Source organism: Cydia pomonella, chromosome 22, assembly GCF_033807575.1.
Source record: "Cydia pomonella isolate Wapato2018A chromosome 22, ilCydPomo1, whole genome shotgun sequence".
NCBI classification, from domain to species: domain Eukaryota; kingdom Metazoa; phylum Arthropoda; class Insecta; order Lepidoptera; family Tortricidae; genus Cydia; species Cydia pomonella.
This window is the reverse complement of record NC_084724.1, coordinates 5757682-5776525: the sequence shown is the minus strand read 5'-3', so window position 1 is coordinate 5776525 and position 18844 is coordinate 5757682. Positions and strand designations below refer to the sequence as shown.

The window sequence follows — 18844 nt, the reverse complement described above, 5'->3', positions numbered from 1 at the left end:
TCACACTAATATGGAAGAGTGATAGAGAGAGATGAATACGCTAGTACGCTACGCTACGGAGCGTTAACGAATGTAACGTTGGCTACGCGGCCAGAGGTTTTACATGCGCGTTGCCGCCCCTACACCCCGCCGCACCCTCGTTGAGATCTGGCAACCTTACTCACCGGCAGGAACACAACACTATGAGTAGGGTCTAGTGTTATTTAGCTGCGGTTTTCTGTAAGGTGAAGGTGCTTCTCCAGTTGGGCTCTGCTCTAGATCTGGAACGACATCCGCTGTGCTGTGCCCTACCACACAAAGCCTATACTACACTTTTTTGGACGTAGTTTTAGGACATACCCGGGTCCAACTCATTTTTATGTAAGAGTCCATGAGTCCTCTGCCCTAAGACTCGAATAAGTATTTCAGACTTAGTCATCAAGTCGAAATAAGTCCTTATCGATACCTAAGGCTTTCGTAAAGAACTATCAAATTATATACAAGAGTTTTCTAAGTGTAAGTCCTGAGTGGACGCTGGAGTTAAACAAATGCAAACGTATAGGAGCGGCCTTAGTGCACGCTGCTCACAGCACTTGGGAGCCCGACGACGCCACGTTTTCGACAGTTTCTCTGCAAACGATTATTCTTTATTATTTATTCTTTCTTTATTGCATCCATGGTTTGTACAGGTGTTACGTAGTAGTTGTGAGTTTCACATGGACCCTGATAGGGTACAGCAATAGTCTTAAATCTAATTAATGGAAATTATCATCCCGGCTACGCACCCTGATGGCAGTCGCTTCGTTAAAAACTAGCGCCTACTCCAATTCTTGGGATTAGTAGCCAGGTTCCCATGACCAGAGACCAAAATCCTGAACAACGCTAGGAAAATGAGAATATCTTTGCCACCATTCCTTTATTGATAATAAAATAAATAAAAACTCATATTTAACATTTAATATGAGACGAGTGCATCTCACGTGCACACCTTACGAGATAAGAGTTTCGTAATATGATAGCCTGCGACCCGGCTATCACCATGTCACTTCATTACGAAATAGCAATTCGTATTTTAAAGAACATGGGATAAGTTCAAAAACCGTATCCCGTTTGAGATACGGCGAGCCTTTGAATTAAATACATATTTATTATTACAGCTGTCATTACTAGAGTAATGACAGCTAACTAGTAAAGGCATCAAGATTGCTGTTCATATCTTTTAACAACCGTATTATGATGTAAACAGTGGGCCACTTAAGGTCAGGTATAGCCTATTCTGATCATACTGTTCATTGCAAGTACCTACTATAAGGGTTTTGAAAATAATTTTGAGTATTTGAATTCCTTATCTTTTTTACTCGGCTCGGCTGTCTTATAGCTCTTCCTAACCTTACTGGAACCTAAATGCGTTAAATAAATTCCCTGCCGAGGTTTTCTCCAGGAATTGTATACCTGTATCTATATTCTTCAAAATGACATGTACAGATTTTTAAAGGATAGACAACGCGTGTATGGCACCTTTGCAACGCAAGAGGAGTTTTTTTAGGATACATTTGGTTCATCAGGCGGAATCTATAAAAATATATTTCTGTCAATGTGGAATGACATAACTGACCAAGCTTTTTTTTATTTTCAGTGGAATACGTGGACACAGAATACAGCTTGTGGCTAACATGGTTCCTCATGCCCGTCGTAGTGACGTTCCTTCTACCAGCCGTCATCATAATACTCATATATGTCAGCGCCATTATCTTCCACCTCTACAGGCTCTACAGGTACGTCTATCTCTATACTACTAATTTACCTCTGACTCTAACAATCACATATCTATTATCTATATCAACGCAATTATGTAGAGGACCAGGACCACTCCACGCTAGCCTCTTGAGCGTCGGCGTCAAGTCAGCGCTATGGAAAAAGGCGTCTCTGCGTAGTTGCGCCAACGTTGCGTCGAGCAGCAGCCATAGAGTTGACTAGACGCCGACGCTCGGGAGACGCTAGTGTGGCCTGTGTTAAATGTGTGTAGAAAGACGGTAGGCGTCAAAACTGCAAAAACTTTATAAACAAGGGTCAAGGCGCTCTTAGGTACGACACAACAATAGATACTGAAATAGATTACCGTTTATATGTAATAATAAATTCAACTATGTAATTATGACTTATGAATGAATAGTGTTGTCAATGTTATCATAATTTTAGTTACGTACTTATAAATAATAATATTATATATGGACATTCTTACACAAATTGACTAAGTCCACGGTAAGCCAAGAAGGCTTGTGTTGTAGGTACTCAGAAAACGATATATATATAATATACATACAAATACTTAAATCCATAGAAAACATCTATGACTCAAGAACAAATATCTGAGCTTATCACACAAATAAATGCCCTTATATCGGGATTCGAACCCAGATCCCTCGGCTTCATAGGCAGGGTCACTACAACTAGGCCAGACTGGTCGTCGAAGTACTTGGAACCCGCAAACATTTAATAACTTATTAACAAAGTTAAAAATGTAAACATTAACATACAACAAAAAAGGACTAAACAATTTTTAAAAATCACATTGAATAAACCGTTGATTATTACCAAATTAACCAAATTAATTTTTAATTAGGTACATACCCGTAAATAAATTAAATACCAAACAACCTGATAACTACCTTTATAAGTAAACCGCCTTAAGTTTACCTCAGATACGTAAAATGTTGAGTGACAAACAAAACATAATTAAATTAATCTTTAACGGAAAATAACACCTTCACAACAATTGATTAAATCATTTATGAACATATCTTAGTGCATTACTAGTAATTAACCTTTTGAACGCCAAGAACACCTAAAGGCGTCGTTACTAGTCGTGCCCACAGCGCCAAGGACAACTATAGCCGTTATGACGGACGCTGTCAAAGTAACCTTCACACTTTCGAGTAAGGTTTACATTAGCTCCCTTGCGGCCGGGAGCTTGGCGTTTGAGTGATGTTTGTGTTTATGGCATAAAGCGTTCAAAGGATTAAAATTAGCTCAAACACGGATAAAATACAGTGTTTCATTTCTCTTAAGGTGTTCCGCCGATTATTTTATGATGTTCTTCAATACTTATAATACAATAATATCACGAAATGATGCTTCAAAATGGACTGAGACATTTACGAGTTCTCTCAATATCTCGAGTATCAAATCCTGCATTGAACGGTATACCCTAACGAACCAAAAAGTCATTCAAATGTCTTCCAGAAATCCCATGCCGAACAAACCGTTAATAAGATAAAAACTTTCTTTAAAATATTAAGTAACACATACATGATCAGAGCATGAGTTGTCAACACGTCTAGAGTGATTTCCTAAAGGTAACTTTAGATAAAAATAATTGGCTGACTCTCACGATACTGTGCAAACCAAAGTCGCCTTCGCATCCATACATACATACTACCTTTTAAAACTAACTTTACTATAGCGGTTATTTGCTATATGAACTCTACCACATTGTGTCAAGATTCATTATCGCTAGGCCAGACCACAGGTTTGACTTTGGACGTCTGGCGATAGAAAGGTCCGTGTCAAATTCATTATGGAAATTGGAGTAACTACCCAAAGGTGACAGATATGGCGATAAATAGGCGATTTACGTCTTGGAGACGAATTAAATCAAAGTGATCAAAAGAAATGGCTTGGTTTTTATTCGAATTATAAAAATCTATTTGACAGTTGGCAGTTGCCAAATTCCATATTCATAAAGAAAGTTCATATTTTCACCACGTCATGCGTTTTTGTCGCCTGTATTTCCCCCACCACCAACTTCACACAGGTCGCCTTGACTTGTTTCGCAAACCTACACTCCAACATGTTGCATCTGACTGGCGCTCTAAGCTCGCGCTCCATGTCTAAATAAGTTAATAATATAGTTATCACTTTAAATATGTACAGCCGGATCGCCTCAAATATCTAAATAGCCTTCAAGCATGCCTGAGGATTGTTCCCTGAGATTGATTAGGTGCTCTATTTATTATCAGGTTGCGAGTAGTGGATGGGGTCCAGAACGACTGGCGGCAGGCGGCGAGCCTCGCGGTCTGCGCGTTATGGGACGCCCACGGGTGGTTATGGCATGGTAAGCATTAAATTATATGTTTCTGTTAAAATCTTAAGTACATGCGGTAAAACCTAAAAGCTCAGTTTCATTGGTCGATAAGGCCCACATGCGGGGTAAGGGAAATTTCCCATAACGCTAGGGATTGCAATCCGGTCCGGCGGATCCGGTAATCCGGCCGGATCCGGCACTTTTCAGGAGCTACCGGATCCGGTAAAAATCACCGGATCCGGACCGGATCCGGTAAAATAAAAAAGACGCCTAAATACAGCACACGCTGTGCGTTTTGGATGAGGAAAAAGCGACGGATGAGGTGTATAAAGTTGGATAGAACAATAATCTAATGAAGAAGTTTAAATATAGTGAGATAAAAATATATTTATTATGACGATAACTGGGAACAGGAGAGAATTTATTCTTCTTTTATGTTTTTTTTGTGGAGGATAGGCAGGCGTTTGACCACGATCACACCTGATCGTAAGTGATGATGCGGTCTACGGTGGAGCATGCTTACCTATGAGATACCTATTTACTCTAGCCTTGAAGAGATTCAGATTGTACTCATACGGAAACACAGACTCGGGCAGGGCATTCCACTCCTTGGCAGTTCGCATAAGGAATGTTGAAGCGAAACCCTTTGTGCGTATTCGTGCGTGTTTATGTTGGTGGCATGATATGACGATTACATAAATACTGTAATAGAAGGAAAAATTAAAGGATGCCATATGCCATAGAAGGCATTTGTAATTTATGCTAGAGAGAAGGTTAATGTTATGTCATAATGCTGTGATAGAAGATTAAAAGTAAACAAATGAACAGGATTAAGTCGGCGGTACTCAACCGACTTGAGTTGAGCTCATCATATATATGTATATTGATAATCTTTAGTTCACTCCGATTAAAATAAAAAATAAAAATTAAATATGATATGATAAAATATAGATTGTTTTCTATTCAAATTTAAGAGAGAATCTTTTGTTTTCACAACTTCATCCAATTTTATGCAATTTCCTACATCTTCGTACGTACGTGCTACTCTACGTCTAGCCAATTCTTTACTTGATCCGTGTAACTTTTCTTAGGGAGTCCCTTTCTGCGATGGTTTTAATCCTACACTCTATTATTTTTGCAGGAGATCGCTGTGTCGCATTTCGTTCCCTATAATTTGCCCTTCTGTCCCTAAAAAACATTTTTTTAAATCATACATTCTACTACTTTCTCGCACAAAAAAATGAGAGCAAGATAATATTGTAGCGCATTTAATATCACTTTGGTAATATCAGGTTGGTTGGTTGGTTATAAGTAAAATATACATCTTCTTTTGTTACTAGAATAGATGTCAACGTTACAAAGAATTCAATCAAAGAACAGTTACGAAAACTTGTCCTTTCAAGGACTTCCATTTCCCACCCCACATCCCATCATCAGGCTTTGGAAACTACTCAAATTCATAATTATAATCGAAAATTTGAGTACTTGTGAATGGTTAAATATAATAAAAACCGATTTCATATTTTGTTTTTAAAGTGATATTGACATTGTAACACTTTTTACTACTAAGTTCTATTTTATTTTTAAGAAGTTATTTATTAACTTCAAATTATAGATGTAGGAATACGTATTACGCAAAAAAACTAGAAAAATATGTCACTTAATTAACTATAATATCCCTATACCAATCCGGATCCGGTCCGGCCGGATCCGGCCGGATCATGGCCAAAATCCGGCCGGATCCGGCCGGATTGAAAATCAATCCGGTTTGCAATCCCTACATAACGCATACCATTATGAGTTTCACTAGTAGTTATACCGCCTTACCGCCTGCGGGGAGTCCACCGCACGCTGTATATCGACCGATTTATCGACTTATGAGTTTCACCAGTCATTGCCCCGCCTGCGGGGAATCACCACATGCTGTTTATCGACCAATGAAACTGAACCTTAAGACTTACCAAACAAGCCGCAGTTTTTTGAAGTGTCATAAATTTTGAAAATTCGTTACATTTAGTATTGAAAGACTTCAAAAGGAACCCACAGGATTTTGTATACGAATTTTCAAGGTCAAAAGAAGCAAAATATACAATGGCAACATTGAGGTACTTTGCGGCCGAACCCAGTTAAGACCGAAATGTTAAGACTTTTTTAAGTCTACAGTTAGACTGAAGCGGTTGGTAAGAAGTTATTATATTAGTCTGTTACGGGTTGGTTGGAGGCTTAGCTGCACAAAGCTGTCAGGCCAATTCGAGTTTTAGTTATTCAATCCAGTTTCCAATATTGCATCAGCATCTAATAAATCACAAATAATTGTACATTAACTTCTTGTATTTAAATTACAATATCTTTTGAAAATCTCCAGGTTACGAGATCCAAGGCATCGAAAACATTCCAAACGGGCCGTTCCTAGTGATCTACTACCACGGCGCGCTGCCCATCGACATGTACTACTTCATCGCGCGCATGCTGCTGTTCAAGAGGTTGCACATACACACAGTAGCTGATCGGTTCATGTTCAGGATACCTGGTGAGTGCTAGAAATAAAAGAGCAGACCGATAGAAAGGGAAGCCCGCAATGCGATCTCCATCTCTTTAGACATTCCAAGTGGGCCGTTCCTAGTGAACTACTACCACGGCGACCACGGCGTGCTGCCCATCGTCATGTATTACTGCTGTTCAAAAGGTTTCACATATAAACAGTAGCTCTTCAAGTGGCATATGCCATTTTTGAGTTGTTGGAGTTTGGATTTTATTTCAATTAATCAAATTTCAAATTTAAATGACGTTACATTGGTCGGGAGTCGACGGCCTATCACTCCAAGGGGTAGCTAATCGGTTCATATTTGGATCTGAGCAAAGCGATTGGATATAGAAGCCCACAAAGCGGGTCTTCATCAAATATTAGTTTAATGCCAGTGCTATTGCTATTAATATGAATATTACCAACTATATAAGATAAAGAACCTTCACTTAATGTTATTGGAGCCTCGTCTGCCAACAAACCATACTCTGGTTTGGCGGAAGTTGTGATTTAGTTTTAAGGTTTGTCTTTTGAATAAACATTTATTTCATTTATGTATTTCATTTCAATATATACCGGAAACATATTTCTGAGCTCCATCGAGCGGGATTTAGTCGAATTTGTCAACTGGCTAAAACGAGATATTCGCCAAACGTCACGCCAGTTTGGATCACAGAGGCAGAAGCCACGACCTGTCATGTTTTCCCGAAATAAAAAATTAAATGATGAATATATTTTAATTTGTGTTTTGTAAAAGTAGACTCACTACTATTTAAACTATAAACGAAATAAACGTCATATACAAAGAAAAAAAAATACCAAGGCCTCCAGGGGCGCCACAAGCCTTAGGAAATTGTCATATAACTAACTACTTGGAAATTTCAACCCTTGCCACCGAGCCCAGGCGGTTCAGACATCTGGCGCATCAGGCAACAGAGGACGCTGGTAACATTACAGCCCTGGGCAGTGGAGGCCTTGGTATTTTTTTCATGTTGGTCATGTTTATGATCTTCATAAGCTCAATTTCTTTTCAAGGCTGGAAAACACTCCTGGAAGGCCTCTGCGTGATTCCCGGCACCGTGGGCGAATGTGTGGCGGTGCTGCAGAAGGGGAACCCACTGGCCATCTCCCCTGGGGGGGTGTACGAGGCGCAGTTCGGGGACCACACTTATAAATTACATTGGAAGAATAGACTTGGCTTTGCGCGAGTCGCTATACAGGCTAAAGTGGTCAGTATCCTTAGCAAACTTTATTGTATTCTGTTGAGCTTCTGGTGTAAATTCTATCACATTTGGATGGTTTACAAACATTGGATACAGCCAGCGAAACCCATTCGTTGGCGTTCGTTGGCTTGATGTTCGCACCTTAAAATATTCGTAATTATACTCTGGCACACGCACTTTGACAGTAGAAATAGCCGGCAAATATTATTTATTTATTTATTATTATTTATTATTAAAAATATTATTAGTCCTTCTTCCTCGCGTTGTCCCTGCATTTTGCCACGGCTCACGAGAGCCTGGGGTCCGCTTGACAACGAATCCCAAGATTTGACGTAGGCACTAGTTTTTACGAAAGCGACTGCCATCTGACCTTCCAACCCAGAGGGTAAACTAGGCCTTGTTGGGATTAATCCGGTTTCCTCACGATGATTTCCTTCACAGAAAAGCAACTGGTAAATATCAAATGATATTTAGTCCATAAGTTCCGAAAAACTCATTGGTACGAGCCAGGGTTTGAACCCATGACCTCCGGATTGCAAGTCGCACGCTCTTACTGCTAGGCCACCAGCGCTTCAGTATATATAGCTTAGTAATGAAAAAAAAATGCATTTTGTAGAATTGTAATTATGAATTATATGTAATGATACAAATTTACAAATTTATATTTTATATTTTGACAATTTCAATTCTTATAAACTACATATGTACCTGATATTCATTATTGAATTGTCATAGCTGTAAGTAGGATTACATAATAATTACTAAGTAGTATAGTAAGTATTTAGTATTAAGTTTAATGTTTTTGTACGCCGTTTGGCAAAATATAGTGAAACTTTACATATATAAACTGACCACCAATGTAACTCTACCTATATTTACAAATAAAACACTTACTTACTTACTTACTTAGGGATCATTTAAACAAAAAATAAGTTTAAACTTGAGAAACTTCAATAAATCTAGAATTACAGCAACCGCAGAACTCCAGACGCAAAGGTGCCCATCCATTGACATATATGTAAGGACGGGCCTTTGAATGGTGCTAAGAGTACTACATATTTAAGTTTTTTTTTTATTCAGCAATTTCGGCTAATGCTACAATAATTACGATAACTTCTTTTTTTATTTCCAGCCAATAATTCCGATGGTGACCCGCAACGTCCGCGAGGCGTTCCGCACGGTCGGCTGGCTGCGCGGCTTGTGTCGTCGCGTGTACGCGGCTACACGCGTCCCGCTCGCACCCGTGTATGGAGGGTTCCCTGTGAAACTGGTCACACACTTAGGGAAGCCGATCGAGTATGATCCGAGCTTGACACCTGAGCAGTTAGCTAAGAAGGTAAGATACGTATAACGTCTACACGTATTCCTCTTGCACCAGTGTATTGAGGGTTCCCTGTGAAACTTGTCACATACTTAGGGAAGTCGTCCGAATACGCCCCGAGTCTGACGCCGGAGCAGTTGGCTAAGAAGGTAAGACACGTATAACGTCTACACGTGTCCCTCTCGCACCCGTGTATGGAGGGTTCCCTGTGAAACTGGTCACATACTTGAGGAAGCCGATCAAATACGAACAGAGTCTGACGCCGGAGCAGTTGGCTAAGAAGGTAAGACACGTATAACGTCTACACGTGTCCCTCTCGCACCCGTGTATGGAGGGTTCCCTGTGGAGTTGGTTACGCATCTGGTCAAGCCGATCGAATACTACCGGAGTTTGACAGCCATGCAAGTAGTTGGCTAAGAAGGTAGGACATTATTACAGGTCCGTCTACGGAGATTTTCCTGTGAAACTTGTCACACACGCGCTTCTGGCGAAGCCCGTTGAATATTGAGTCTGTGGGCCTACTGCCAACACCGAAGTTCGCAAATGGGGGTTGGCAACTGTCAAAGGTCTGCATAGATAGCGCCATCATAGCTTTCCCTCTCTCTAGTTTTGTTCTATGAGATTTGGCTTAAATAGAAAATGAAAATCATGTCTTAAAAAAGATTTTTCTTAGGAAGATGTCATTGAATTGGCGCCTAGCCTTTTTTAAGACATGATTTACTGAGTTATTAGATCTTGACAGATTAAACATTAAAGGTACTAATTCCTGGCGTAATCAAAATAATTGTACCTTAGAGTTTTTTCTTAAAAATGCGATCGATAACTAGAAAAATTATAACGCCTGCAAAAGTGTAATAGCAAGCAAAATATAAATGAGTAAAACTTGGAAACCACAAATAAAATGGCTCATATTATAATTGAATATGAAGATACAAAAAAGGTACAAAAAATTGGTTTTTATAGAATTTATCAATAACCACGGGAATTCCGACTGTTAGGATGGCGGGTGTACTGGTTTTTGGTGATAACTTTAAGTACCGTGAGGTACAAAAGGAGGTACTAAATAGTACAAATTAGGTACAAAAATATGGTATGGTTTCCATTTAATTTTATTTAGGTACACCCGCCATTCTGACTCTCACGAGTAATCGTCTTACAACGAAAAGAAAAAAATACATTGGTTTTGTTGTGGTAAATTTAACATTAACCGGGTGCCCGAAAAATATAACTTCGACAAAATAAGGACCCTACTACGTGATCCATTTTTCACCCTTTAGATGTCACGTAGTGACTCACACATGTCACTTCAAACATTTTTTAATAATTTGCGTCAGTGTTGCCACCAGTGAGTTTCGAAAGCGCTAAACGTTGCGCGCCATATAAAGCTCGAAAAAGCGTGAGATTTCTCTAAAGAATATTGACTACTTGACCAAAACCTAAGAGCCCCCTTCCCCCCTATGATCAAGCGTGGTATTTTGAACCCCCTCCCCCCTTACGGTACGTTCCCTTAGGACTGTGGGACGCTTGACGTTAAAATACATTCCTATTACAGGTATCAAAAGCGATAGAAGACCTAGTGGAAGAGCACCAAACCGTGCCAGGCAACATCCTCCGCGCCCTCACGGAGAGGCTGGTGGAGCTGCCGAAGAGGAGGCCCGAGGCGCCGCCCCCCGGCAAGTGCCCCGACGGCGCGCCGCCCGCCGCCCCCGCCGCCCCCGGCGACGACGGCAAAACTAAAGTCTCATAAAATTAGTAGGTAACTTAGGGTTATATTTAGTAGAGCACACTGCCTTCACCCCTCAGGACTGCCAAGAAACCTTGAAGGTTTTTAAAAATTAATTGTAATAGGGAGTTACTGCAATGTTCTGCTGTCAGAGTGCAGTAATAGCAATCAGTTGTATCAATTTTGTTGTTAGGGGTCAATAATGTACACTTAATGATATCTACTGTACCATATGTTCTCGTGAGTAAAGTTTCGTTCATTCATATTATAAACCATAGAATAACTTATACATACTTAAACAATTTTTGACAAGTTTTCACAGATTATATTTTACGAATGACATTGATGCCTCAAGGCGGTTGGTTTACAGAGGGCCTGTCGCAAAACCGCGAAAATCTAAATTCCGTTATCTGCCTTTGTCGCTTGAATTTGCAAAGTGATAAAGAAATTTTGATTTTCGTGTTTCGCGGTAGACCCTCTGTTTGTGCTAGTGGCGCCCCCTACGCGGAGTTTTGGGTAATATTCCCTATTCTCTGTAAAACGAGGGGTTAATTATTAGGGTTGTTTTTAAAGGTAACGTCCGTTAAAATTTCATTTGACATTTCTCTTTAACCCATTAGGGCCTCACTTTTAGGAACCCATCATTTTTCTAATGCTGCTAGGTAGAGTTACAATATAAAATCGAACCAAGTGGGTACAACGGCCGGTAATGGGCTAGGAAGGCTTAGTAACAACTGTGAGGTTTTCTGACGAACAGGTCTTTTGCTGGCCTAGTTTCTCACAAACAAATCGTCAGGTGACAAGGAAAACTCACTAGTTACTAAAAAATAATTAAACAAAAATTAACTTTATTAATAGTAACCTAATATGGTTCATTATGGATATGAACTTATGGTGGTAATTAGTGAGTTTTGCTTGTCACCTGACGAAATATACATAAAAAACGGCCTCCTAGTCTAGTCTAGTTAGTAGTGCCTACGAAGCAGGTCTTGGATTCGAATACCGGTGAGATCATTTATTTACATATTCATCATTTGTTCCTGATTTAAGGAGATTATATTATCTATATTATCTTATCAGTATATGTTTTTATATCGTCGCCTCCTAGGGTCAAGGAGGGAACAGTGGCTCGGTAGAAAAAAGCCCGGGTACAGTACAAAAAAGTCAACCTAATTTCACCATAAGCGACTGAGCCACTGTGTCTGCCTTGACCCTGCCCATAGTAGCTTAGTTTAGAGGCTAGGTCGATCTGCGTAAATTGTCCCCAAATATTTATTCCTATTGACAAGGACGATATACACTGGGACCGACAATCTCCATACAAAAAAACGTAACTCTGAAATAGCTTCAAATTCGGTATAAAAACTAAAGTGAAGTCCAATTGAAATTGCAAATAAAGTAAAGTAACCAATTTGCCTTCATTTCGTCGTAATCTCGCACTTTTTGTGGACAATCATGATTTTATCATCAGTTTATATACTTAAACCTTTAATTTATATCAATACTTTCTTAATTATTAATATTGCAATGAAAGTAACCATTAAAAATTTTAGGTTATACGTCAGACGCTAAAAAAATCTGTCATAGCTGCCATTAAAAGTTTCTTTTGGACTTCTTAGATGGCGCTGCTGGAAGTGACAAAAAAATTATTATTACCCATATTTTTACGTTTTTTTTAAAGAACAAACGTCAAATGTATATCGTCCTTGATATTTATTTATTTCTTTTACCTCTTCGACGCCGTGTCAAACACAAAAGCTGTCACTCGGACGCCACGTCACCGAAGTGTCAAAAAAAAAATTGAACTTTAAGCATATGCACGTAGTTCTATGTTGCTCTGTGGTCTGTGACGGATTAATCCGTCTTCGTCGTTGGATCTACGGTGCGGATATATCCGTTACTGGCGTCAAAAAGATTAAACACCCTTTCATAGTACCGTTAAACTACCCAACTATGTACCGTCAAAATATTTGAAAATGTTGCATCCGTACAAAAAGAAGATATATCCTATTATTGTGATGGAGTAATTTCCTTGTTTCAATTAATCAAAATGTATATTTCAATATTTGCGTGTCTCGGAATATGTGTGTGCTCTTAAATAAGTGTATATTTTGTAGATATACGTGGACATACTAGCCGTAAGACCGATTTTTTACTTTTGCAGTCGATTTTTTTTCGCCAGATTTTGATAAAATTGGTTTGCAGAGGTTGGATCGAACAATTAAAAAATTGTATGTAATTTTATGTTAGGTTACGAAAATTACATACGTGTTCGTAAGTCAAAAGAAGATTTTAAGGACATATAGTCCGTCTTTTTTTAGATAGAAAATTATATAACCTCAAAAGTAATGGTAACTTTTTTCCTACAAACTTAAATTTGAGAACTATATTATTTTCATAATTATTGTACCACAATACGAGATATCATAGGAACCCTAGAATATAGAAACGAAAGTTAATTAATACTACTTTTGAGGTTAAAAAAATCTAATCTTAAAAAGAAACGGGGTATAAGGGTGGAATTGCACTATATTGTACAAAATAGGGAACTTTTATCTATCCACCAAATTTTATCAAAATCTAACGAAAAAAAAATCGGCTCATATATGAAACGTTTTTCGTCAAAATGTATAAATAAGTTGTGTGTGTGTATATTTTCGAGTTTTTTTTGCTTTTGTATGAGATATTTAGAATGAATGATTGTATGTATTCAGGTAGATTTGCGTAAGTTTACTCTATACCCCGTTTTTTTTAGATTACAAATTTTATAATCTCAAAAGTAGTCATAACTTTTCCCTCCGAAATTAAATCCGAGTAACTATGCACTGAATTATAGTTTCGTTTACATATTATTGTACCGCAATATTAGATATCAAAGGAACTCAAGCATTTCGGAAAACGGAAACGGATTTTAATAATAATTACCAATACTTTTGAGGTTAGAAAAATTCTAACCTTAAAAAAACGGAGTATAATAAGTACTTAAACGTGTAAATGAGTCTTATGTTATTCATAATTGTATTGGCTCCTGTAAGGCCCCCGGTCCTAGCTATGGTACCCTCACCCACACTGTTAGCTGACCATCGGTGGACTTTATTACAAAAGGCATAAGGTCCACCGATGGACAGATTGTTGCTGTTTGAACCTACTAATCCAGTTTCATGAAATTTAAATCATTTTTAATTGGAACATTTGTTTTGTTTCGTTCTATTTTCATGCAAAACAAAATGTACTCTATTTCCTGCACTATAAGTTTAAATTTCACTAATATTTTTTTTTTGTATGGCTGGGCCTTTGGAGGTTAATGTTAGATAACACATGAAAAGTGCAAATAGAGCGTAAATATAGATATTTTAATATTGTTGACAACTGATTGTATGGGAAACAGTAGAGTTATGAAGTTATGATATAATAGCACTTTTAGTGCCAAGTCCAGATAAAAAACCCGCATAGCGGGCAGTGAATGTTACAGGCCAGTGCCGGGTGCGTGTGCGTTCGCGAAATTGTTTGAGCCGTGCACGCACTCGTAACGCAAGCGGTGTGCCGTCTCTCATAATAATCTGTATCACGTGCACATCCACGCGCACGCATCCGGCGTGCACAGGTCTTAAAAATAAGAACAAAATCTAGGTACCTATTTTAAATAAAACATTAGTGATAATGTTACATTTCTTCCATATTAATCTCGTAATATTATCAGCTAAATGTTTATGATACTACTTAAATAGGTCCCTAGATTTCTTATGGGTCATCTTATGACTCATTAATTAGTACATTATTTATATATAATTATAGTGCCTAACGTGTATCTCGTTTAGTCCTCAACTATATATACGAATAATAGCTACTTAATACAACATAGATTCATATATACGTTTGTAAAAATGTGTCAGAAAACCAGGTACAAATATATGAGTATGACAAACTCAGCATTTTAAATGTTTAGAGCATGGAGTTTATGGCGCTATTACATTAGTCTTATCATGGCGCTATAACATAAATGAATAAATTCGTTCTTCAACCTTTAAGAACTCTACAGACCCTGCAACAAATCGCATGCGGTTTTTCATACCTATTGCGGTTTTAATCGATTAATTCAATTCGTTGAACCTACATTGCCGGCATTGTATGTAAAATCGCATGCAATTTGTTGCAAGGTGAGTAGAGGCCTTTACTTATATTGACTGAATCTGACTAATGTAATAACGCCTTTAGTTGTATTTTTGGATGTATTCCATATTAGGACTGTATATTCATTCCTTTAAAATTATTTAAAATAATTAGGACCATGTAAGAACATTGTTCAAAACGTTTGGACATATCAGATAGATTTAGTTTTTTATTTAAATTATTACGTCACAATAGTTTTTGTAGGTAGTTTTTTTATAAGTTAAATCAGTTAATTGATACAGTAAATGAGACTTTTTACTGTCATATCCAATATCAAGATGTAGAAAAACCGTACTTTTGTTGTTAATTATAACTTATATCTTTTTTTTTTTGTATTATAAAACATTTAATAACCAAGTATGCACATTTTCTTTAAACTCCTATAGGATCAATTTATCGATAATTTCAATTTTTTAAGAATTTTGTTAAATGTTTTTCAAAACTTATTCACAGATTTTTTTCAGGTGTCACCCAAATTTTTATAAAGCGTATAAAGGTCCGTAGCAAGCTCGGCCGAATTTCACCTTCCCATACAAACGGAGATTCGTTCTCATTTTAAAACTACGTGTTGTATTGTAATGAAACTTTGCACATAAAATAACATGATATATATGCCTCTAATAAGTTTATATAGTTCCAGCTTATAAAACAAACGAAATAGAGCAAAAACAAGTTTTGTACAAAAAACTCAAATTCGCTGTATTTTTTAATTTAACTATGGTATCTGAAGCTACTTAAACGAATTACATTCCTTATCCTATTGTCGTTATGAGAGCGTAACTACGTCTGTTTGTATGGAAAATCGAGCTTGCTGCGGACTCTTTGGTAAGTCACGTTCGACTGTATGCCTTGTTTAAATAGTAAAAATAATAATTGTGAATGAATAATTTAGTAGAAAGTTAGTGTCCTACCCAAATTCCGGAGTCGGCATAAAAATCATTCTTTGGCCGAAGCTTCGGTTTCGGCCAAAAACTGCCGAACCTTTTGGTCGCGCCAGATATTATAAGATCCGGTAGTAGTATCCGACCGACGATTCGGTTTCCGTAAACTTTGGCATAAAAATAATGTTTCGATCGATGCTTGATTTTTATGCCATTATTTACGGTTGACTAGGAGGGAACTACTGAAATATGTTCACCTTTCAATTTAAAATAAAATAATCAATAATAATGTCAAGAAATAAAATAAATCAATGCAGGTACCTCATACTTTTATTTCATTTCATATGACGTCTAAATGCCGTTCGTAAGAAGATTCATTGATGACACTATACATTTCTGGACGACATACGAAAGCTTATTTAGGGTTAGACTAAGCTGACTAAGTACTAGGTAGGTAGGGTTGGATAAGCCTGGCAAGGGACTGAGCACTGTGGAGCCTATTATATATATGTCCAGCAGTGGAAATATGTTGCTTGATTACCCTTTTGACCGCCATCGGAAAGGCTTAGAATAAATTAAAAAGTGAAAAAATTACTGCCTTCGGTGAGCCTCGAACTCACGGCCTCACTCACTCTGCTTGGTTGCTCAGTTGGTAGAGCGCTGGAGTATCGATCCAGAGACCGTGAGTTCAAGTCTTACCTAAGGCAGTAATATATCCACTTTTAAATGTATTCTGGGCTTAATAGCATCATTGGCAGACGTTTCTGCTTGTTAAAAATTAATTGGAACCGACAGCTTCGCCAATGCAATAGGGACTTACAAGGGACTCCGTAAGGTTTAATTTCGCTTAAATAATCGCAATCGCCTGGCGTCCGGGGCACGGCATATTCCTTCGTCGTCTGACGTTCAAAAGGTTAACATTTTCTACGCCGTGTCAAACACAAGCTGTCACTCGGACGCCACGTCACCGAAGTGTCAAAACTGAAATTGAATTTTATGCATATGCACGTATGTTGCTCTGTGGTCTGAGACGGATTAATCCGTCTTCGGCGTTAGACCTACGATGCGGATATATCCGCCATTGGATTGGTGTCAAAACGGTTAAACAAGCCTAGAAAACAACGAAAATTATCGATAACAAATATTCAAGTACAAATGTAATAACAGATATACAGCACCCATAAATGAAAACCATAAACACTCCTCTCAGCTCCTGCACTGTTTCTGGCTTTCTCCGTCCACGCGCGTTGAATTTGTATTTCAGCCGTTCGGCAAAATGGAGTCTACTTACATACCTATCGATTAAACCTGCGCAACGGACTCTTCCAAGTAGTCTGTTCAAGGGTACCGCTAAAGATGAACCTCGTCGGAGGTACATAGTTTGCAGAAGCGTTCCAAGCGGTTCTCTTATTGTATGGATTTTCAGCTCACCATTCTTATCGGCGAACTTCCAAATGTTACTTTCGTGATAAATGTCCGATGCTATCGTAAACAGACGCTGATTAGCATTCATCATAACCTTCGTCATGCAGTCTAAAGTTGTACTACAGGTGGCGTTGACGTTCGACAAGTCGATAATAGGATTTGCTTGTAAGTGAGCGTACATTGCGGGGCTGATGATGAATTGGTATTCTGACACGACGTCTTCGACGTTATTGGGCTGATAACCTCGAATGGGATGCGTCGTGGCGCTCAGCAAGGATGCTTGAATAGCGCATGATAGTATAAATACGTACAGAAGTATAGTAAGTAGCAGCATTCTGTGAGGTACTCTTGATTTAACTTTCTTCTGACTAATATTATTGAAAAAATAACCCCAAACGATGAGAATATCCCGACTCATATCTCTCAGTTGTTTCTTAAATATTCCCATTAAAGTAACTATTACACAAAGTATGCAGAAAGTTGCAAAAATAGTCCATGGCGCTCGTACTCCGAATTGTTTTAGAACACCCGACCACATGTTAAGTAGTTCTGCTCGAGCTAGTACAATTTTGTAACGATTAACCATGTAAGGGTCTATGAAATCCAAGTTTGACATTCGACTAAAAGTTAGCGAATAACCACCTATAGCTCCTTCCACGTGGTAAGTTTCTATCTCGTGCAACATGCCCGTGTACGTAAAGTTACTTAAACGTTCTCCAAGATTTTCAATTTTACCAAAATTTACAAGTTCGACTGTGATACCTTCGTACTGGCGGAATAATTCTAACAAATAATTTTCAAGAGCATGCTTTCCGTCAAATGACACGAAAGGCCAATAGTTGTGCGATACAAATTTTACACGACAGCCTCGGAGCTCAGGTGTCACCGACGTAAATATTGTATCGATGTCTACATTGTGAATTTCCGAACAAGGAGATACTTCTAGCGTCTTAGGCCTAGCACATTCGTCTCGTTGATGACCAAATGAATAAATCGATACTCTTCGATCGTCGGCGTAAGCAACAAGGGCGACGTTGTAAATATGATTATGTATAAGAAAACCCGATACCTCTTGAAGGTTATCTTCCGAGTTCTCGATGATAATTATAAATTTCGCTCGCGGATTCCAAAAAGGGTCTCGTCTGACTGAGTCCAGTCCCTGTGCGAATACGAAAATGTCCTCGCACTGAATGACATAGACGTTGTTGAACAGAGTATCGTTTGGCCAGTAGAATGTTCTGGAGACGAACCTCGCGGGGTACGGCAAGAGGTGCAGCGCCTTAACCAGCTCCACGTCGACATTGATTAAAGTAATATCGGTTACATCTCCGACTTCGATTCGCTGTATTATCATAGTAACGCATTTGTGCAGCTCGGGTTTGTCGTTTTGTTCATAAACTTGCTCCTTACCGTAGCAAACTGTCACTAATAAAAGGAAAATATAACACAGATGACGCTTTCCCATTGTTACGTTACAGGTATTTTATATATATCTTACACGATACATTTTTTTC

General features: G+C 38.4%; 1 protein-coding gene across 2 annotated transcripts in view; it reads left to right on the top strand.

Annotated features, from left to right (window-relative positions):
- LOC133530386 (transmembrane protein 68) overlaps positions 1–15381 on the top strand; it is a 58424-nt gene extending 43043 nt beyond the window's left edge. For both annotated transcript variants that reach the window (XM_061868298.1, XM_061868297.1), the window contains exons 2-7: positions 1616–1754; positions 3999–4093; positions 6429–6593; positions 7623–7816; positions 8943–9146; positions 10684–15381. In XM_061868298.1, the coding sequence (XP_061724282.1) occupies positions 1616–1754; positions 3999–4093; positions 6429–6593; positions 7623–7816; positions 8943–9146; positions 10684–10878 (992 nt within the window). In that variant the 3' untranslated portion in view covers positions 10879–15381. The remainder of the gene's footprint in view (positions 1–1615; positions 1755–3998; positions 4094–6428; positions 6594–7622; positions 7817–8942; positions 9147–10683) is intronic.
- Positions 15382–18844: the final 3463 nt, after the last annotated feature.